Genomic DNA, 22,668 nt, shown 5'->3' with positions numbered 1-22,668 from the left:
TAAGAACTTGCCATAGTTTGCTGTGGTAGTACCGGTAGTAGTAATAATATAATGTTGATGATGGATGGACCACCTGTTGCCATCCAGATGTTTGAGTCCAATCAGGAATAAGGAGATAACTTTTAACTGCCCATATGCTACCAAGCCAAACTTAGGGCTTTTATATTAATTTACAAAGCCTGTAACATATTGGGTCCAGGATTCCTTCAGCTTGATCGTTGAGATCTGCTGGAGGAGTGCTGTTACTTTATTCACAGTTTCACAAAATGCTGCAGACTTTGGGTGGGAGTGGGGGGAAAGAGGGGATGGATATAGAGTGGTTTTTATATTCCAGGTGATGGGCGGTGATTTTCCACCTGCTACCATCAAGCCAGTCAGTTATCCACCTGAACTGGCAGTCCCGTGACAGGCAGACCTCCCCAAGTCATGGTTCCCTTAACTTTGCTTTGCAGAGACCCCTGGGCCCGCGCCCGCCAAACCTACTTCCGGTCTGGGGTGAATGAGCAGTCGCTGAGCATAGTGGAGAAAGCCGCCTTCTTCGTCACCCTGGACACCAGCGAGCAGGGGCTCCAGGGACCCAACCCAAGTCAGGCGCTGGATGCCTACTCAAAGTCCCTTTTGCACGGGCGCTGCTGTGACAGGTGGGTGCTCTCTGGGCTGCCTAAAATTGCATGGCATGCTCTTTTGTCTTACTTGAGTAAGTTTAATGTCTGGTTTATCAGAGTTTAAAAAAAAAACACCATCCTTTGCAGCATAAAACACGGAAACATGTGACAAAGCTGTGTAGCTTTCTCTAATTACCCGGGATGCCTGGATTACCCCGCTAAACAAAATAACAAGACAGAAGTCTGTAATGTAAGATTATAAAAATAAGTGTTTACTTACATAAAGTTGCAGGCTTGATTCAAGCGGAAAATAGCAGTGAAACAAATCCGGCAAAATATCTTTCTATGTTACAAAATACATGGTTTGGGTCAAAGATGGTGCCTCTGCTCAAGAGGGCACAAACCCTGCCTCCTATCCCTACAGCTACATGACAAAAAGAGAGAGATGGGAGGAAGTGATAAGAAATATCTGCCTGGGCATACAGAGGATATGACCTCACAGAGTGCCCTCTCTAGGAATGCACAAGGAACTCCATGTGTCCTAACCCTTTGCTCACCTAGCAAACGAATTTTCTGGTTTGATTGGAGCATCATTTTCTCACACTGTAGTCTGTTTCCTTTCAATTACTCCTCCTTTCTTTTACGTGGGATGACTAGAGCATTCACATGGTTCTTTCTCTGCTGCCCCCCCCCCACCTCGAGAGAACCAGCCAGGGGTCTGTAAGGCTGGGTGTGTTGACTCATGCTGAGCCTCTCTTGGTTCCCTTTTCCCGGGAGACCTCACGGGCATACTTGGGTGGCAATGGCATCATGGTACGAAGAGTAAGGCTTGCAGGATGGCGTCCATCCTTTCACTCAAAGCCCGTTTTACCCGACAGGTGGTTTGACAAATCCTTCACGCTGATTGTTTACCGCAATGGGAAGTCCGGCATCAATGCAGAGCATTCGTGGGCTGACGCCCCCATTGTGGCACATCTCTGGGAGGTAAAGGCCCAACTTTGGATGGGATTGGAGGGGTGGGGTGTGTGAAGGACTGAGAGCAAGGATTCTTGGATCCTCTGAAGGTGAGCTCTAAGGCAGGCTTCCTCAAACTCGGCCATCCAGATGTTTTGGGACTACAACTCCCATGATCCCTAGCTAGCAGGACCAGTGGTCAGGGACATAGCTGCCAAGTACCCCATTTTCCCTGGGAAACCCCCGTTTTTACTTACCTTTTCCCGGTGGTCCCCCGTATCACTTCGTCTCCCGTTTTTCTCCGTTATTTTCTCCTGCCGGCAGCCATTTTTTTCTGATTTGCCCTTCTATGGGCACAAAAAATGGCCGTCTGCGACTTCAAAAGTAGCTTCTACGCATGACCGGAAGTGCGTCGACGCAACTTCCGGTGTCGCCCCGCCCATCTATGGGCACCAAAAATGGCTGCCACCGACACCGGAAGTCGCATCGACACACTTCCGGTCATGCGTAGAGGCTACTTTTGAAGCCGGCGGCGGCCATTTTTGGTGCCCATAGAAGGGCAAAGCGACACCGGAAGTTACGTCAACGCAACTTCCGGTGTCACACGGCTGCCGGTCCCAGATTCTGCAGTCCGGGACTTGGAAGGTAAGGGTCAGGGATGATGGGAATCGTAGTCTCAAAACATCTGGAGGGCTGAGTTTGAGGAAGCCTGCTCTAAGGGGTGGGGGGCTTGGGGGGGGGAAGAGGTGCAGGGATGAAAAGCAAAACAGTTCTCACCCGGACGCTCTTTTCCCCCCCACCCCACAGTACACCATTGCCACAGATGCATTTACGCTGGGGTACGATGCTAACGGGAACTGCAAAGGGGACAAGGATTCCAGCATCCCCCCGCCCCAGAAATTACAATGGGATATCCCACCAGAGGTGAGTGCAGAGAGGTATTGGGACAAGAAAAACTGAGACAGGTGAGCTTGGCTGAGGAAGGACAACATGGATCCATGTGAGTAAAGGTAAAGCCAAAGGAACTCTGGATGGTTAAGTCCAGTCAAAGGTGACTATGGGGTTGCGGCGCTCATCTCACTTTCAGACCGAGGGAGCCGGCGTTTGTTCACAGACAGATTTCTGGGTCATGACTAAACTGCTTCTGGCACAACGCAACATCATGACGGAAACCAGAGCGCACGAAAATGGCATTTACCTTCCTGCCGCAGCGGTACCTCTTTATCTACTTGCACTGGTGTGCTTTCGAACTGCTAGGTTGGCAGGAGCTGGGACAGAGCAACGGGAGCTCACCCCGTCGCGGGGACTCAAACCGCCGACCTTCTGATCGGCAAGCCCAAGAGGCTCAGTGGTTTAGGCCACAGCGCCACCCGCGTTGAGTAGCCTAAGCTCAGCTGAGGAAGTGCCAGAGGACACAGATGTGGTTATGAGCAGTGTGGGAGCTTGGAGATACGAGAGAGAGGTGGAGGTTTCTTCCTTCTGTTACTGTTGCGGTATGCTAAGGGTACATACAGACCCGGCAGTCATCTCCATCTTTTCTGTCGAGGTGAGAACGGCTTTCACTCATCTTTACTGTTTCTGAGGTTTTTGCTACAGGGCTGTCTGCAGACAGTAGCCCTTGGCTGATGGCCAGTACTGTACAATGTGAACTGGCTGTTGACAGCAGTGTTCCCTCCTCCCCTCCACCCAGAACATTTTTCAGTGTTTCATTGGCAGATCATGCTTTTAAAATTAAAAAGTGTCACTGTAACAATCGTGCATTTATCCATTCACTGGAAGACAGGGGATGGACAAAGCTTGTCCTTATTTTCAAAAAGATGGGGCAAAGCAGGTCCTGGAAAATCGGCAGCTGCCATCCTTGATGTTGAAACTGGGCAAACATCTAGAGGAGATGATTAAGCAGTCAGTTTGTGAGCGTTTAGAAAAGAACGCATCGATTATTAGGAGCCTGCTTTAGTTTACAAATAACAAATCATTCAAAATTAATCTTATCTCTTTTTTTGATATTTGCTAATTTGGTAGATCATGGGGATGCTGTGGACACAGTATATCTTGATTCCAGGAAGACATTTGACAATGTCTCCCATGATAACCTTGTTACAAGATGGTAACATGTGGGTTGAGTGAGATTGGGTGGATCCATATCTGGCTGAACAACCATAGCCAATGGATGCTAATTACTGACGCTTTGTCAGCCTGGAGGCAGAGCTTAAATCGGGGGTCAGCAAACTTTTTCAGCAGGGGGCCGGTCCACTGTCCCTCAGACCTTGTGGGGGGCTGGACTATATTTGGGGAGGGGAGAATGAATTCCTGTGCCCCACAAATAACCCAGAGATGCATTTTAAATAAAAGGACACATTCTACTCATGTAAAAACACACTGATTCCCGGACCGTCCGTGGGCTGGATTTAGAAGGCGATTGGGTCGGATCTGGGCCCCGGGCCTTAGTTTGCCTACCCATGGCTTGAGTGGAGTGCCACATGGCTCTATCTTTATCCCCGTGCTATTCAATCTTTTTATAATAAAAAGGGGGGTTGCACAGTGCAAGAAAAGTAATGAATAGGTACCAGGAAGGTAACTATGGCCAGGAGTTTTCTGTCCTGGAGGGCTGCAACTAAGGGTGCAATGCCAAATATGTCACTTGGGCCTCTGGTGAAGGAGTTGCATCAAAAAACATGATGGGCAGAGGAAACAGCAGGAACCTCCCCAGGTCACACTTCCTACAGGCCCTTCCCCACCCCCTCCTTTTTTGCCGGGCTGCAAGGTGTCCTTAAACTCTTAACAGTGCATAGTGTTTGGGTGGAGAATAGAGTGTGAGTTTGTGTAGAAACTGGCTTACAATACAAAAGGAAAACAATGGCAACAAGTACTACTATTTACTCGCCCTTCAAACGAAGGTCCCAGGGTGGGTTACGACGATTTAAAATACAGTCGTACCTTGGATCCCGAACGCTGCAAAACCGGAAGTGAGTGTTTGCGAACGTTCTTTGGAACCCGAACATCCAATACGGCTCCCGATTGACTGCAGGAGCTTCCTGCAGCCAATCGGAGGCCGCGCCTTGGTTTCCAAACCTTTTGGAAGCCGAACGGACTTGCGCTTCCGAGGTACCACTGTACAACAAAACAGTTTCGAAATGCATTAAAACTGTTTCAAAAGCTAACAAAAATCACAAAAAATATATAAGGTGCATGCTGAAAAATGCACATCTCAAGCATCAAAGGTAAAAAATGCTGCAGAGAGCCCTGGCCATTGGCTACTGCTTTCCCTACGGTCTGCTCTGTGTCCTCATTTCCTCCTGTTGTTCCCCTTTTGTCCACAGTGCCAAGAGGTAATCCTGAAGTCCTTGTCTGTGGCCTTGGCCCTGGCTAATGACATAGACTTCAACACCTTCCCCTTCAAGGAATTTGGCAAAGGCCTCATCAAGAAATGCCACACCAGCCCAGACGGCTTCATCCAGCTCTGCCTTCAGTTGGCACATTTTCGGGTATGTCGCTTGGTGAGATGAAGGTGCAGGCAGGCAGGCAGGGAGGCAGGCAGGCAGGCAAGCAGGCAGAGTCCCTAGGCTTGGCTGCCCCCCCAAAGTGTCACAACCACCAGCCAAATGCATGGGGGCCAAAGCCTCTTCTCCCCAGGCCAGACTGGCTGGTAGCTCTGGTGAGGTTTTCCCCCCATCAGTAGGAACCAGCCAGAGCTATTTATTACTTTTAAAGCCTTTCATAGAATTGTAGAGTTGGAAGGGACTCCCAGGGTCATCTAGTCCAACCCTCTGCAATGTAGGGATCTCCACTAGACCATACATGACAGTTGGCCATCCAACCTCTGCTTAAAAACCTCCAAGGAACGAGAGTATGTTAAGTATAAAAAAAGCTAAAGGACCCCTGGATAGTTAAGTCCAGTCAAAGGCGACTATGGGGTGCAGCGCTCAGTATAATTGTTTAATTGCACACCAAAATGGAAAATGCCTGTATGTGTATTACTAAGGATTTAACACTGGAAAATTTCGTTAAGGTATACTAAAGTTAGGAAGAGCTCTCTAAGCTCCTAGATGGATTGACAATTAACTGTTGATGTTCTCTGCTCTTTCACGTGGTGTTTGACTTTAGATCACATGAGTAAGGTATTTAATTGCAAATCACCATTTTGAAGGGCCTTTCATTCCCAACTACAGTGGGTCAAAGATGTTCAAAGGAGTCTGTCCAGGAGAGAAAAACAGCGCCAGGCTAATGGAGGCTATAGAGATTTTAGGTCTGTTTGGAGTAATCTAATAGCATTAAGGTGAACCTATAGTCTGACAAACACATGTCTTATGGAACTATTTGGGTGTATCATTATCTGTTTCTGTACCTGTTTAGAAGAAGATTCTGTAAAGCTTCAGAATCATATTTATGCGCCTGGACAATTTTTATTCCAGGAGGAGTATTTTTAATGCATCCGTTTGCTTCAAGCTGTACAATATTAATATCTGCAATAGAGTACACCACCTCTCTTGGTTCTGTTGTGATTGTATGGATGGTATAATTTGAGTTCTGTTATTTTGTGATGACATCTCAGCTTCCCCTGGCCTAGCAAGGCTGCTGTTCTGTGCCCACAATTTGTGGCAGATGCATTATAGCTCAGCTGTAGATTAAGTATTTTCCCATATCGCTCCACCCACTGATCCAGAGGCAAGCCTGTCCCGTATACTCAGCCAAGCATTCCTCTCTCCCTGTTTTAGGACAGGAAAAAGTTCTGCCTCACCTACGAGGCATCCATGACCCGTCTCTTCCGGGAGGGCCGCACAGAAACAGTCCGTTCGTGCACCATTGAGTCATGCAACTTTGTCAAGGCCATGATGGATCCTACCCAGAACGTAAGTCTTGAAATGCAGCCTTTGCCAGAGGAATCAATCAGATCTAAAATGTCATGTATGTTAAGAATAATCCTGCCTTCTGGAATGAAGTAAGCAAAATGGTCAAATTTGCATAAATGAGCCGCACTTTAATGTTTTCAGTACTCATTTTCTCCTCCTTGCCTCTTTTTTTTTCTCCTTTCAAAACTTTCGATTTTATATTTAAAGTTTGGGATCAGGGATTGACATAGGAGACCATAGCGTGAGGATTAGGAGCTGCTCTCCCATACATGCAGTGCCACTTCAGATGCCGTCTATCTTCTAAGTGCCAACTCTAGTTCAATGAGGACTAGAAACTTGATACTAAGTGGGGGAGGCAGGTGTTCTCATGAGTTAGGCCAATACCACCAGATTAAATGCTCTGCTGGATGTTGTGACTTTTGCCATCCACATTCCCAGTGTCTTTACTACCAAATAGATGCACAGGACCCTGTTAGGGAGGAAAGAGCAGTGCGTGCTTACACCACAGACACCTGGTGAGCCCCTCTTGGGAAGGCATTTCACAATTGGGGTGCCACCACGGACAAGGCCCTGTCTCCAGTAGCCACCCATTTTCCCCCTCGCCTGGGGAGGTGTCAGCGGAGAAGAGCCTTTTGTGGGTTGGCCACATGGGGAGAGGTGATCCTTCAGGTCAATAGGAAAGGAGGAATCGGCAGAGGCTAGAAAATGTGGAAGGTGCAGAATAAGCTTTTCTCAGCATCTTCATCTGCTGTTCATACCCAGGATGGCACAAGGTTACGTCTGTTCCGCATGGCAGCTGAGAGGCACCAGAACCTTTACCGGAAAGCCATGACAGGTGCTGGCATTGACAGGCATCTCTTCTGTCTGTATGTCGTCTCCAAATATCTCGGCCTAGACTCCCCCTTTCTGCGTGAGGTAAGTGTTGTCGGGTCAGGGGTGTGTGTGTGTGTATGTGTGTGGTGCTAGGGTACAGTGGAACCTTGGTTTATGAACACCTCGGTTTATGAATTTTCGGTTTACGAACGCCGCGGACTCATCTGGAACGGATTAATTCACTTTCCATTACTTTCAATGGGAAAGTTCGCTTCAGTTTATGAACGCTTCAGTTTATGAACAGACTTCCGGAACCAATTACACCCATGCTTCAGTTTATGAACGCTTCAGTTTAAGTACTCCGCAGACCCATCTGGAACGGATTAATCCACTTTCCATTACTTTCAATGGGAAAGTTCACTTCAGTATATGAACGCTTCAGTTTATGAACAGACTTCCGGAACCAATTGTGTTCATAAACCGAGGTACCACTGTACGTGTATGTAAAAGTAAGGCTAGGAAATGTGGCCGTAGTCAGTGACCCTTTTATTCCCAGGATATATTTTGAGCCAATCAGGAGTGTGAATGTCCTCACCTAACATGTTCCTGCCCAATCGAAGAAAATAAGAGTTGGCTCCACTGTGCTGTTGATTGGAATTACCTTGTTTGTTTTAACAAAAAAAAATACTGCCTTTTACTAAGTTATTTTGCTTGCTCTGGTTCCTTTTCCCAGGAGTTTTAAAACACGCCATGGCTGCTCGTTATCAAGAGGTGTTACCAGACACATATCTGGCTTGGTCATTTATTTATTTTTTGTTAGTCATCCACATTGAAATTTTGCATTTTTCGTCTTCAACCAGTGTTGAATTTCGCTGCCAACACGAGCTGAGAGTCATGCATGCCCAAATTTGTTGTCTGGGTGGGTCGTGGCATACTCGAAATGCTAGCGAGTCTGCTTATTTTTCCACTTTCCATGGGGCGCCCAGCAATTTGACTCATACAGCTGACTGGTTCAAATTTTAGTCTGCCGGAGAGTTTGGGAACCCCTTGCTGGGATGTGAAGAACCACAAAGAATCCGAAGCAGAGATTTACCAGTGTGGTGCTTGCTGGCACATGTGGCTGTTCACAGATGCCTTTTCTCTGTTGGATTTAGGCTTGAAAGAAGCATTTTGTTGTAGTCAATAGAGCAGGTTGCAGTGGTGGTGGTGGCAGTGGAGACCCATGGCAGCTTCTATACTTTGCAGATGTGCCCGTGAGCAGAAAAAGGTTTGACAACCCCAGATCTAGAGTCAGGTGAAGGATAGGCAGGTGCAGGGACTTCCTGTTGATCGCGCGGCCATCACAGTCGGAGGTCCGTTCGGCTGAAGGGACCTCGGCACGTCAAAGGCGGGGGAAACCGCTCCAGCGCAGCAGACCCCCAGAAGAACCCCAAATAGGGTGTTTTGGGGACATGGTCGTCTGGCGGGCGCTGAAAGCGAGCTCCCCCCTCCCTGGTAAGGCTCTGCTTTGAGCCACCGAGAGCGAGGGGGTCGGAGCTGCTGCGCAACAGACTAAATTGCTTCCTTTGACAGTGCGGAACTGAGAATCACCAGCGATCAAATCCAAAAGAAAAACTACAAAAAGAATTGTAGCGTGAGTACTTCTGATATTTGGACTAATTTGAAGAAATTAGGACATGGAATAGGGGTTTAAAAAAGGAAGCCAGCCCCTTTCCACTGATTGAGTTGGAAAGCAGTAATTTTACCGAAGCCGGGGAAAAGTATCTCTGTGACTTTTAAACTTCCCAAGAAGGAGTCTCACCTCCCCCCCCCCAGAAGCAGTTAAGGGGGGAGGGAATTTACTTGAAAGACTTGTGAATAGCTGTAAAGAGGACTTTGAATTGCCGCTTGGCTTCTTCGAGGAGGAAGAAAAATATGTTGCAGTGGAATTAACTGTACAAGGCGAAAAACTTTTGATGCTTGGAATTTATGCACCAAATGAGGGCAAGTCAGAATTCTTTAAAAACCTACAGGCTGTACTGCTGGACTGTCTGGATTACAAAATAATCCAGGGAGACCTGAGTGGGGTGGTCTCAACAATGATGGACAGAACTCAAAGACAAAAGCTTACAAATGATGGAAGATTACCAAAAACATTTTTCGAAATGGTGGAAAATTTTGATTTGGTGAATGTTTGGAGACTGAGGAATCCAGTGGAGAAAGATTTCACGTTCTTCTCAGATTCTAAGCAATTGTGCAGCCGCCTGGACTACATATGGATAACCAAAGACTTGACTCCAAGAGTGACTAAATCTGAGATTTGCCCAAGGACTTTTTCTGATCATAATGCTGTCTTGATGGAATTAAAGTTGTCTCTGCAAGGTTCCTTCAGATGGAGGATGAATGATGGTTTACTGAGAAATGAACAAACCATCAGTAAGGCCCAAAAGACCCTAAAGGATTATTTTGATTTGAATTTGAACAGTAGGACGGAGGTAAGGGTCGTATGGGATGCAAGTAAAGCTGTTATGAGAGGCTTTCTGATTCAACAGAACACAATTAGGAAAAAGCTTCAAAATGAGAAGAAGGAAAATATTTTGTCTCAATTAAAGGAGAAAGAGAAAAAAATAAGAATTAATCCGAAGAGTCACAGATTCAAAAAGAGATTAAAGCATTACAAGTACAATTTTCTCAATTAATAAATCAAGAAATTGAATAGAATATTAAAATGATGAAACAAAAGACTTTTGAATCTGTAAATAAATGTGAGAAATTATTGGCTTGGCAATTGAAGAAGAGACAAAAGGAGAGTACAGTCACAAACATTTTGATGGATGGAAAAAATATTGAGAACCCAATAGAGTAAGGAAATGTTTTCAGAAGTACTATAAGCAGCTGTACAAGAGAGATAAGGAGGAGAAGGAGAAAATAGAACAGTTCTTGGACAAGAATGGTTCGCAGAAAATTCTAGCGGGGAAAAAGATCCTACTGAATGATACGATCACAAGAGAAGAGGTTGAGACGGCAATTAATCAAATGCTGCAAATAGGCAAAGCCCGAGGACCTGGTGGTTTGACATCCAAATATTACAAAATATTAAACGACTGGCTGATCCAACCATTGATGGATGTATGCAACAAGATTTTAATGGGGGACAAAGCACCTGAAACCTGGAAAGATGCATTTATTACCCTGATTCCAAAACCCGATACAGATAGAGCTCAAGTAAAGAACTATCGACCGATTCCCTTGTTAAATGTGGATTACAAAATATTTGCTAACATTTTGGCCGCAAGATTAAAGAAGGTTTTGAATGAACACATCCATAAAGATCAGGCAGAATTTCTGCCTGGAAGACATATGAAGGATAATATTAGGAATATAATTGATGTGCTCAAGAGATTAGAGGTAAAAAAAGAATACTAAAGCTATGCTAATGTTCATAGATGCAGAGAAGGCCTTTGATGATGTTTCTCGAATTTTTATGAAGCAAAATTTAAGTAATATAGAGGTCGGCCAATTTTTTAAAAATGGTATCAATGCAATTTATTTTGAGCAAAAAGCAAAAATTATAGTTAATAATGTGGTTTCAGAAGGAATAAGAATTGAAAAAGGAACCAGGCAAGGGTGCCCACTTCCCGCCTGCTTTTTATTTCTATCTTCGAGGTTTTGTTGAACAGGATAAGGAAAGATGAGGAGGTAAAAGGTATAACGGTAGGGACGAAACAGTATAAGTTAAAGGCCTTTGAAGATGATTTGGTGTTAACCTTACAAGACCCTGAGATCAGTGCAATTAAAGCACTGCAGATAATACAAGAGTTTGGACAAGTTGCAGGTTTTAAACTGAATAAGAGTAAAACCAACGTTTTGGAGAAAAACATAATGATACAGGAAAAGCATATGTTAGAGGAAACCATGGGTTTGAAATTTGTGAAAAAGGTGAAATATCTGGGTGTAAATATGACTGTGAAAAGTTTGAATTTGTATAAAGATAATTATGACAAATCAAAAGAGATTTGGATATATGGACAAGGCTGAAATTACCTATGTTGGGCCGTATTTCAGTTGTAAAGATGAATGTATTGCCAAATATGTTATTCTTGTTTCAAGCACTTCTGATCATTGATAAATTGAATTCTTTTAAGGAGTGGCAAAATACATTGTCTAAATTTATCTGGCAGGGGGGAATGCCTAGAATTAAGTACAAATTATTGACAGATGCGAAAGAGAGAGGTGGCTTCTCACTGCCAGATTTAAAAATTAATTTTGAAGCAGCAGCTTTTTGCTGGTTGAAAGAATGGCTTTTGCTTGAAAACACAGATGTGTTAGATTTGGAAGGCTTTGATAATGCATTTGGATGGCATGCATATTTATGGTACGGTAAGATGTCCACAAAGGTTTTAAAAATCATATAATTAGGAAGTCATTGTGTAATGTGTGAATAAGATATAAGGACTTGTTAGAAAGGAAGCTAAGACTCATAAAAGGTTGAATATGGAAGATAAGTGGTTGGAATATAAAGACATTTTGATGGAAGTAGAGGACCGATTTAAGTTAAAACCTTATGAACAGCTTAAAGATAAAATGAATGATTGGTTGCAATAAGTCCAGATAAATGAAGTGTTTAAGATGGATAGAAAAATTGGTTTTCAGATTAAGAAGTCTAAGTTGGAAACGGAATTGTTAGATACAAAAACGAAAAATATTTCCAAATTTATAATTTATTGTTGGAATGGCATACGAAAGATGAACAAGTGAAATCAGTAATGATTGGGCTAAAGATTTGGGGCACAATATTATGATGGTGGACTGGGAAAGGATGTGGAAAAAGGGAATTAAGTTTACAGCATGTAATGTATTGAGAGAAAACATGATGAAAATGATGTATAGATGGTATTTAACACCTGTTAAGTTAGCAAAAATTTATCATATACATGATAATAAGTGCTGGAAATGTAAAGAAGTGGAAGGAACTTTTTACCATATGTGGTGGACATGCTCGAAAGTAAAAGACTTCTGGGAAAAGATTTATAATCAATTGAACAAAGTGTTGAAAAACACATTTATTAAGAAACCAGAAACCTTTTTACTTGGAATAGTGGGGGAAGAAATTCCCAAAAAGGATGTTACTTTTTTTATGTATGCCATGACAGCAGCGAGAATATTAATAGCAAAATATTGGAAGAAACAAGAATTACCAAACTATAGAATGGCAAAAGAAGAGGATGGACTTCATGGAACTTGCTGAGCTGACTGGGAGACTCCTGGACCAGAAGGAAGAGACGGCGGAGGAAGATTGGAGGAAGCTTAAAGTTTATTTAGAAAGATATTGTTATATTTAAACTTATGAATATTCTTGGAAGTAAATTTTAGGCTGTAGGATTAGAAGTAGATGTTTGTGTTAGAATATAAGAGGGATATATATAAGTGCAACAAGGAGAGGAAAATATAATAATGGTTAAGTTGTAAAAAAAGTTTTAAATCATGATTGAGGAAACTTCTAAAGATGAGTTTAAATGAAAATCAGATAGGGGGGACTTGGGGAAGTCCATATAACAATGATTAGATAAATAGATGGAAAAATAAGAGTTTATTTGTATTGTTATGTTTGTTGTATTGCTGTTTTTTGTTGTGTTGTATTATTTTTGTTTATGTAGTTGTTGATAAAATGAATAAAAAAATTTGGGGCGGAGGGCGGGGAAGGATAGGCAGGTGCAAAGAGGGTTGGAAACACAAGTCTTCACCCTGAAGGCGTAACTTTTTGAAGCAGCAGCTAGGCAAAACCAGATGTTATCTGGGCAACGGTGTGGTCCAGCCCATCAGCTGAGACAGACGAAAATGCAGCAGTAGGGCTTACGATAGGGAGGACTGTTTAGTGAACCTGTCCTCATCCACGGATTCTCCCCTAGAAATCCTCCTCACCATAAGTCAGTTCCACCCTACACCCTGTCCAGGCATGTTTCAGAAGTTTACCAAAGTGGTTTTTTGTTTGTTTGTTTGTTTAAAAAGAAGGATCTACAGGAGTGATATTCGCTGGGATGCACTGGAAGCAGGGGAAGTTTTAAGCCAACACTCGTATCACCAATTTCCCCATGTCAGCAGCTTCTGTGCAAGAGTCGCCACTAATAGTGCATGTCAGGTCGGGCTTGCTGCGTGTGCAGAACTGGGACTGTTTCTGAGCAATGTGCACGAGAGGTGGGGCCTTCCCCCACGTAGGTGGCAGGGGGGGGCTGTTGCCCCGGTGAAGGGAATAGGAGAGAGCCTCACCAATGGTTGCTGGTAGGATCTTCTTCCCCTGAAACGCTGAGAGCTAGAACATTGCTTATTGAAAACAAAATCTGGAAAGCTGGTGGTCACAGGGACCTGGGTGTGATGCTACAGCTCACAGTGTGAGTGGTGTAAAATGCAAGCCTAGGGTGAGGAAGCTGGGTGATGGCCAGTAGGTTCCAGGAACCCTCTTTTTTGGGGGGTGATCAGTGACTTTGTTGGTTCCTGAGCGAGCACCAGGGTGGGGTGGGGTGGCTCCTGGGCGAGAGCCAGGAACTTGAGAAGAGCTGAGTGGGAACATGTATCAGATGAAGGAACTTTATATACATATCTATTTATCAGTCATTTGCATTGATGGTTTAATTGTGCACCTTTGCTGCTGCTGTTTTTTAGCTGGGAGTTAACTTCAAGCAGTATAGGCAGGGTCTTGAAAAATAAAAATAAAGAGCGTTGCTGATCCTAGCAATGCATAAGAGGACCAGTTTGGGCTGAGGAGTCACAGGCCCTCCTGAAATACAGATGAAACTCAGAAAATTAGAATATCGTCGAAAAGTACATTTGTTTCAGTAATGCAACTTATTATTTTCTATTTTTCTTTTACTTTTCACAAATGCTTTCTTTTGGAAATTCCACAGTAATAAAGCAAATACAGTGGTACCTCGGTTTATGAACACAATTGGTTCCGGAAGTCTGTTCATAAACTGAAGCGATCATAAACTGAAGCGAACTTTCCCACTGAAAGTAATGGAAAGTGGATTAATCTGTTCCAGATGGTCCGCGGAGTACTTAAACTGAAGCGTTCATAAACTGAAGCGAACTTTCCCATTGAAAGTAATGGAAAGTGGATTAATCCGTTCCAGACGGGTCCGTGGAGTACTCAACCTGAAGCGTACTTAACCCGAAGCATGGGTGTAATTGGTTCCGGAAGTCTGTTCATAAACTGAAGCGTTCATAAACTGAAGCGAACTTTCCCATTGAACGTAATGGAAAGTGAATTAATCCGTTCCAGTTGGGTCCGCGGCGTTCGTAAACCAAAAATTAATAAACCGACGTGTTCATTAACCGAGGTTCCACTGTAGTTACAATAATATAAAAATAAACATCACTATTACATTTCATTAATTACATTGCATTTATAATTGACCCGCCTAACGACAAATAATTACAATTACAACAAATAAAGGCTTGACATTATCTTGCTTTGCATGCCATGCATCTATCTCATATATTGGTTTTACCTTTTAAGTTGCATTACTGAAAAAAATGCACTTTTTGACGATATTCTAATTTTCTGAGTTTCACCTGTATACTGTTTTGAGGGGAGAGGTTCTGTGGAGAGCAGCAAGGGGGTGGGGGTGGGAAGAGGATACCCATTGTGGCAGAGCCCCTCACCCATTTGATCCTCTGCCCTTTTCTCCCCTCTGCCAGGTGCTGTCTGAGCCGTGGCGACTCTCTACCAGCCAGACTCCCATTCAGCAGATAGAGCTCTTTGACCTCCAGAACCACCCAGACTACATTTCTTTTGGGGGTGGATTTGGGCCGGTGAGTAGACTGTCTCGCCAGAGTGGTGCATGCTCTGGTTATCTCCCGCTTGGACTACTGCAATGCATTCTACATGGGGGCTACCTTTGGAGGTGACCCGGAAACTACGATCAATCCGGAATGCGGCAGCTAGACTGGTGACTGGGAGTGGCCGCTGAGACCACTAACACCCGTCCTGAAAGACTGACATTGCCTCCCAGTACATTTCTGGGCATAATTCAAAGAGTTGGTGTGCTGACCTTGAAAGCCCTAAATGGCCTCGGCCCAGTATACCTGAAGGAGCGTCTCCACCCCCATCGTTCAGCCCAGACACTGAGGTCCAGCTCCGAGGGACTTCTGGCGCTTCCCTCCCTGCGAGAAGTGAGGTTACAGGGAACCGGGCAGAGGGCCTTCTCGGTAGTGGCGCCCACCCTGTGGAATGCCCTCCCATCAGACGTCAAGGAAACAAAAAACTATCTTTTAGAAGAGATCTGAAGGCAGCCCTGTTTAGGGAAGCTTTTTATGTTTGATGTTTTAACATGTTTTTAATATTCTGTTGGGAGCCGCCCAGAGTGGCTGGGGAAACACAGGCAGATGGGCGGGGTATAAATAAATAAATATTAAGCTCAGGCCTCCAGGGTTCTCGGGGGGTGGAAAGTGGTGGCCAAGTGACTTAGAGCTGGTGGTCTGAGAGCCAGGACTCTCTTGCATCCTCTAGGAACGCTGCTCTGTCGGATGTGGGAGAGGACAGAGGTCTGCAATCCGAGTTCCTTTCTCAGGCTGTTTTTTCCCCTTTCTCTCTCTCCCCCCCCTCCCCCGGGCAGGTCGCTGACGACGGTTATGGCGTGTCGTACGTCATCGTGGGCGAAGATCTCATAAACTTCCACGTGTCGTGCAAATTCTCCAGCAAGGAGACGGTAAGTGGGTTGCCAGGAGGGGCGCATAAGCCATGCTGGGGTGATAGAGTGCCTCAGTGGATGGTCAGCAGGCAGGGCTTGATAGGCAGTGAGATTCTTATAAGCTGCTTGTATCGTCTGCGGGGAGGCACTGGCTCAGGGAATATTTTGTCGCGGACTGGTTGACTGTGGAGCAGTGGTGCAAGGAACCAGCTAGGGAACCACCAAGGGAAGAAGGCTCAGAGTCTGGGGAGTGGTAGTGGGACAGCAATGAGTGGTCAGAGGGAGAAGAGGGAGCAGATTGGGAGGAGGAGGAGTCAGAAGCTTAAGGGGTGACAGGGCTTAGTGAGAAGGGAGAGTCTGTGACAGAGAGAAGCCCAGAAGCAGACAGAGAGTGGGATGAGGGAGGCCAAGAGGCAGAGATGAGTCAGGCTGGTGAAGAGCCATGGGTATCTCCTCCTCCTCCTGCAACTAGCTCTCCTTCCTCTTTGTCTCCCAGGACCAGGAGAGGCATAAAGTGGGGGTAGCAAAGGCCAGGCACACAGACGCAGTCTCAGAATGCTTGGGGGGGGGAGTACCCTGGGAAGGAGGGGACTTAGGCAGCTGTGGCAGTGGCAGAGAGAAGTCCAGAATCAGAAGACTAGGCTGAAGCAGGAGAGGAATCTGGCTGGTGAAGAGTCCCAGGTGTCTTCCCCCTCCTGCTGCAACAAGCTCCTCTCTTCCTCGGTCTCCCAGAACCAATAGAGGCATAAAAAGGGCAGAGGAGTTAGCTTCACACGGGCAGTATCTCAGATTGCACGGGGGAAACCCTGAAGAGGAGGAGACTTGGGCAGCTGTGGGAAGGCTTCCATCTCTGCAACTGCTTCATGCGGGCAAGACGCCGTACCAAAGAGTTGCTGTGCTCATTGGCCTGATATTCCTGTTTTTGCCAATGAAGAGTTAACTCCAACTTGCTCAGTGTGGTTTACTGCTGCCTCGCTCCTGTCTTGATTTCTCCCTTGGCTTAGATTGCTTAGTAACTCTTGAGGATTCCCTTGATTTTTCCCACTGCTTACTTGCTTGAGCCATCTGGAGGGATAATTGGGGCAACCTGCTCTCCTTTTTCAGAGCAAGAAACTTCCACACCAGATTTTCCATTTTCTAAGTAAGCTCAGGCTTTGAAATATTTTAGGTGTGTTGAGTTCCCCGATCTCACCTCCCCTGCTTCTCTCTCCAGGACGCACACCGGTTTGGACAAAATATCCAGAAAGCCATGGTGGACATCTTGGCCCTTTTCCAACTGGACAAAAACTCCCCCGTCAAGTCGCGGCCAGTGACTCAATAAATGCCAGCGGGATTTACACAGCCAGGTCCCCAGACACACTTTGGAGTGTGCGTGTGTGTTTTCTGTCCTCTGATCCACAGGAACATTTTGAAGCCGGGGATGAACGGGCCGGGCCTGCCTGAGGATTCCCACAAGCACAATGGACGGGCATGCCCCTCTTCCGTTCTCGGATTTGGGAGATTTGGACCCTGTGCCGGATGCCATGTAGGCAAATGACCCTCACCCTCTGCTCAGCATCTCCCTGCTTTTGGGTTGGTAGAAGTCTAAAACGGGTTACGACTGGTAGCAAAATCTTGCTTCTTCTAGGGCACCTGTGTGGATGGAGGACTGTGGTTCGCTTAGAACAGAAGAGTTTGGCTCTCGGGAAATCTTAAGTGCTCCCATTGTGGCCATCCCAGGGTGTTTTAGAAGCAGCAGTTCCCTCTCCCCTTCTCTCCAGCAGCTAAGAAGCTCTTTTCCTTGCCCACTTCAACCCACAGCAGCTGGGCTGCGTCCCCAACACTTCCTATTCAAAGGATTCCTTCCCTGTGACTGCTGCTGCCCCTCTGTCCCCCGGAGGCACTGTGGATGGGGTGATGGGTGATATTTAGAGGGGAACCCCCTCTCCTCCCATTCTGGGGATCCAGGAATCCCCACAAAGTCGGTGCAGGGAGGGAAAGTTGGTCTTCATTTATTGCAGGGTTTTGTATGCCTCTGGGGAAATTTGAGTTGCGAGGAGTGGCAGAAGAACAATGGGTGGTGGGTCTTTTGTTTTGTTTTGTTTTGCTAGCATCACAGACCTGAATAAAACCACAGGGCAGGAGATCTTACAAAACGGAATCACGTGTGGCCTTTTGTCAACTGGGAGGTGATTGGTCGGTGCAGGTTTTCAAGCTGCGGCTGGGGGGTGGGGGTGGCGTGAGCCGAGAGGAGGGACAGAGCCCGTTTAGCATTTTCTGCTTCCGGGAAGCGTGTGGCGGAATGTGGCAGCTTGCAGCTTCTGTCACAAGAGAACGCTGCTCAGCATTCCAGTCCGTTTTGCAATTTAGGCTTAGTTTTAAGCCAAAGGCCTGTTTTCAATGCAAGGTCTGGATGCTGCAATATGTGAAATGGAATGTTAGTGCCCAATGTATGGGAGGATGGGGTGAGGAAGTGAGGGTCCTGTTCCTTTTATTACAGTAGAAGAGCGTAAGATGGAGGGCTGTGATTCAACGGGAAGAGTCTGAGGTTCTATCGTGCTACTTTAAGCAGCCATGGCTTCCCCACATAGAATCCTGGGAACTGTAGTTTGTTAAGGGTGCTGAGAGTTGTTACGAAGACCCCAATGCTCCTCAAAGAGCTGCAGTTCCCAGTGTGTTTTTACAATCAATCCCTCTTCCCAGGGAGCTCTGAGAAGTGGATCTCTCCAAGTACAAGGGTCTCCTAACAACGCTCAGCACTCTTAGCAAACTACAGTTCCCAGGACTCTTTGTGGGGAAGCATGGGCTAATTAAAGTGGTATGTGCTTTATATACCTCTGCTGCTGCCTGAATCTTGGGAATTCTGGGTTCTTCTAGGCTGCCATCACGGGTAGTGAAGGGTATTTAGAAGCGGTGTTTGCCTTTGTGATTACAGCTAGGGTTGCCAGACTCAATAGAGGACAAGACTTCTGTGCCTTTAATTGCCCTGCTCTCTTTTGAGTCTGGAAACCTTGAAGAGAAACCAGCAGACCCTTTGCTTGGAAATTAAACAAAGGGTCTGCTGGTTTCTCTTTAAGGTTTCCAGACTCAAAAGAGAGCAAGGGCAATTAAAGGCACAGAAGTCCTGTCCTCTATTGAGTCTGGCAACCCTAATTTCAGCACAAAGCAGGTTGAAAGTGTTGGGTGTTTGGAACTAGTCACAGCTGCTTCATATGTGCCCAAATGCCCAGATTTACTATCTGTTGCAGCTGCCAGAAGAAGTGCTTGCACAGGACCTCACCACACTGCCTTGTCTTCTGAGAACGCAAGTTCGTAGCAAAACACATCCTTCAGGTCTCTTTACGTCCACGTGAAACTATGTGCCAAGCCAGCTTTCGAAAAGTTGGTCTGCTGCCTTCATAGGAGGCAATGGTAGGAAAAAGCCATTCCTGCAGAGGGACCTGCTGGCTTCCTGCCGGCTCGACTGCCATCACCACGTGTGGGTACCAGTTCTCATGTTTGCTTGACAGGTCAGGTGCAGATCTCTCTGCGAGGTATATCAAGCAAAGGAAAACAGGCCCGCATTTCGACTCCTTCCCCAGACACTGTGAATGCAGCAAACGGCATACTGTGCGAAATTCAGAGGCTCAAACTGCATATACTGCGAGAAAGATGCAATTGCAGCTTCTGCTCTTTTTCGGAGAGGAAAAGCCACTCCCAGAGGGAGCAGATTACAGAAGCAGTGAGTGTTAAGTTTCCCCCCACTCAAGCGGACGCCCTGGCAGTGTTTAAAATGCATGCTCCCTGTGTTGGAAAATGAGGCACAGGGCAAAAGCTGGTGGGGATTTGGAGCAGGGCAGCAGCAAGCAGAGGAAGATTGAGACATACAGCCTTTACCTGCAACTTCTCTGATCTCGCTCCATGCATCTACCCCCCCCCCAACTTCCCTTGCTATCCATCCATCCCCTTGCCTCCCGCCCCACCCACCCTCCCGCATTGAGCTGTGGTCTGCTGGAATAAAAATTTATGCACCCAGCACATAGGGCCAGGTTCAACTAACCCCATCTCAATGGTGCCGTGGGCTTCCGCCACCCTGCTACCCTTGTGTCTCTCCCAAATTCATGCTGGTTGGAGAACCCCCAGAAAGCTGGCAGGAGGAAAAAGATGGGAGAGCACTCTGCCTAGGAAATGGAAATGCTTATGCTTGACAGCGAATGATCAAATCATAAAGACGCACTGAATTCCACCTGCAAATTCTACAGCCAGTTCCCTCGGCTGGCTCCCTCCAGGCCGTTTCCTTGGACTCGGCAGCGAAGCAAATAAGAGAAGAGGTCCCCCCCCTCTCTAGTTCTCCCCCTGGAGCCACTCCTTGGCTTCCAAACAGACGAGGTGGGCAGCTTTTAAGTCACAGCCATCTCTCTTTTATTGGGGGTCACGGTTTAATTCAGACGGGCAGGAGTTCCGCTTGGCGAGGCTTATAGAGGAAGTGGTGGAGGTCGTTGAGGACTGGGGCCCTCCCTCCTGGGAGACCAGGGACAGCTGCGAGTGGAGGGAACTCAGCTTGTTCTGGAGGTAATCCAGGGCAGTTGCTTTATCCCTGCAAGAAGGGAGAGGGAGAAGCATGCGAGACGGCTGCTTAGGGTTGTAGACCCACAACCTGCCATTCTGTGTGTGTGTGTGTCTGTCCTGTCCCCCCCACCGGATCCCGGCTGATAGGCAGCCTTACTAACCAGTACCCCATCGTGAGCTGTTTGGGTCCCATCCTGCCCCATCATTTGAGTCTGTCATTTAACCGCACCTTGCATGAGTTTTGATGATGTGCATTGGTGCAGGGAGCCCAAACTCTCCCGCTCAGCCCCTTCCCTTAGCTGAAGAGCGAAACAAACCGCAGAGTGGCTGGCTTTTACCATCACATCCGAACCGGCGCTTGTGGCTTGTTTTTTATTTCTAAACAAACCACAACCCGAAGTCGAGGTTTGCTTTTCAGTATCCCAGGGGTGGTTTCACTGGCGAGAATGAACCACGAGCGCTGACTCAGGCAGCCACTCTGTGGTTTGGGAAGAGCAGAGTGGGGGAGAGAGCGTCCCGTACATTGAAAGCACTCGACCCCAAGGAATCCTGGGAACTGTAGTTGCGAACAGTGCTGGGAACCGTCGCCCTGTGGAGGAGTAAACGACAGCTCCCAGGATTCTGTGTGAGCATCCATGCGCTTGAAATTTTGAGTGGGGAAAGCTAAGCATTATCTTAAACAACCCACCACCCAAGTTCGGTTTAGTTGCATGCAGATTTATCATTAAGTAAAACTCAGTTAGTTAGTTGGTTAAAATATCTTCAATCAGCTGATAGCCCTAATTTATGCATTTACCCTTGGATGATGATGATGATAATTTATTGTTTATACCCTGCCTATCTGACTGGCTTTCCCCAGCCACTTTGGGCAGCTCCCAACAGAATATTAAAAACACTATAAAACATCAAACGTTAAAAATGTCCTAAAACAGGACTGCCTTCAGATGTCTTCTGAAAATAAGTGGGAGGGCGTTCCACAGGGCAGGCGCCACTACTGAGAAGGCCCTCTGCCTGGTTCCCTGTAACCTTGCTTCTTGCAGTGAGGGAACTGCCCTTGGAGCTGGACCTCAGTGTCCAGACTGAGCAATGGGGGTGGAGATGCTCCTTCAGGTATACTGGGCTGAGACACCTTCATCATGGTGGAGGCGGAATTTTGCAAGGGTTTGGCTCCAGGATCAGGGAGTTCCATGGGCCTGTAGAATGTGCAAGGCAGAGAGCAGGCACCGTCCATGGAGGCTTCCCCCCTTGCTTACTCACTCCGTGGCGATCTTGGCCCGCTCCAGATAGTTCTTGGCTCTCAGGGCATCATCCTGGGCCAGGCGTACATTCGAACTCAGGGCATTTGCTCGTGCGCGAGTGTCCACAGCCGTGTGTTCCAGATCCTGCCTCCCAGTGACCAGAGCAATTGGAGGTGGGTAAAAGAGAGAGAAAGAGAGAAGAAAGGACTACAGAGCCATCAGCCAACCAGGGTAGGGGCAAGCCAGCAATTTTAGGGCTGCCGGCAGTCGCGACCAACTACAGCTGTTGATTTGGCAAGCCATAATGGCTTGCTATGCTTTGGCTGTTAGGAGATGGTGGTAGGACAGGGGTCCACTTGGAAACGGCAGAGATATCTCAGTAGGAAGTTTACCGAGACTCTTGTGTCCCTGCACGTTTCTCCGGCGCCCCCTGGTGGCTGTGCATGATCCTAAGGCAACAGGATGCCAGCTGAGGATGAGAAAAACAGGGGCACAAGGCCAGAAGATTCTGCAAGGTAGCAGCTGATAGGTCAAAAGGTTGCCGGGCCAAGATAATTTGGTATCAAAGATGCGGCTGCGAGCCACAGCTAGAGGCTGCTGGTCTGGCAAGCTCTGCCACCTGTCTCATTCGGCCACAAATGAGGGGCAGAAATAAGTTTGGTAGTTACTGCAAAAGACATCTTGCATGTCCCGTATTGGTTATTTCAGCAGCCAGGTATGTGCTGTTGAGAATGTGAGCCCAGGCGCCGCCTCCTGGGGCAGATACCTGCTTGTGCGGAGCACCGAGCGCATTGCCCAGGTTATTTTAAGGAAGGCTGTGTGGGTCTGCTTCCTTCAAGGGGGCTAAGCAGCATGGGCAAGGGGGAACCATGGCAACCACAGAGGCCTCCATCTCCGGTGCAGCTGGGGTATGTGCTGCAGCTGAAAAGGAGCCGTGTGAAAAAGCTGTGCCCGAGGGGGAAAACCCCCAAAAGGCACTTGTAAGGGCTAAAACGAAAAGTTGTTCTTTAAAAAC

At 46.7% G+C, this 22,668-nt stretch overlaps 2 protein-coding genes across 5 annotated transcripts in view; one reads left to right on the top strand and one right to left on the bottom strand.

Moving 5' to 3' along the window:
- CPT1C (carnitine palmitoyltransferase 1C) overlaps positions 1–18,023 on the top strand; it is a 54,114-nt gene extending 36,091 nt beyond the window's left edge. For all 4 annotated transcript variants that reach the window (XM_035135050.3, XM_088655031.1, XM_035135051.3 and 1 more), the window contains 9 exons: positions 453–641; positions 1,484–1,589; positions 2,367–2,483; positions 4,880–5,044; positions 6,275–6,409; positions 7,172–7,324; positions 14,897–15,010; positions 15,814–15,906; positions 17,102–18,023. In XM_035135050.3, coding sequence (XP_034990941.3) covers positions 453–641; positions 1,484–1,589; positions 2,367–2,483; positions 4,880–5,044; positions 6,275–6,409; positions 7,172–7,324; positions 14,897–15,010; positions 15,814–15,906; positions 17,102–17,209 — 1,180 coding nt within the window. In that variant the 3' untranslated portion in view covers positions 17,210–18,023. The remainder of the gene's footprint in view (positions 1–452; positions 642–1,483; positions 1,590–2,366; positions 2,484–4,879; positions 5,045–6,274; positions 6,410–7,171; positions 7,325–14,896; positions 15,011–15,813; positions 15,907–17,101) is intronic.
- Positions 18,024–20,241: 2,218 nt separating this feature from the next.
- Positions 20,242–22,668, bottom strand: part of TSKS (testis specific serine kinase substrate) — a 29,099-nt gene continuing 26,672 nt past the window's right edge. The window contains exons 10-11 of the mRNA XM_088655030.1: positions 21,673–21,797; positions 20,242–20,443 (exon numbers count right to left, since the gene is read on the bottom strand). Of these exons, the coding sequence (XP_088511156.1) occupies positions 20,269–20,443; positions 21,673–21,797 (300 nt within the window). The 3' untranslated portion in view covers positions 20,242–20,268. The remainder of the gene's footprint in view (positions 20,444–21,672; positions 21,798–22,668) is intronic.

Source organism: Zootoca vivipara, chromosome 12, assembly GCF_965207765.1.
Source record: "Zootoca vivipara chromosome 12, rZooViv2.hap1.1, whole genome shotgun sequence".
Taxonomy (NCBI): Eukaryota; Metazoa; Chordata; class Lepidosauria; order Squamata; family Lacertidae; genus Zootoca; species Zootoca vivipara.
The sequence above is the reverse complement of the archived record's forward strand: the minus strand, read 5'-3'. Positions and strand labels throughout refer to the sequence as shown.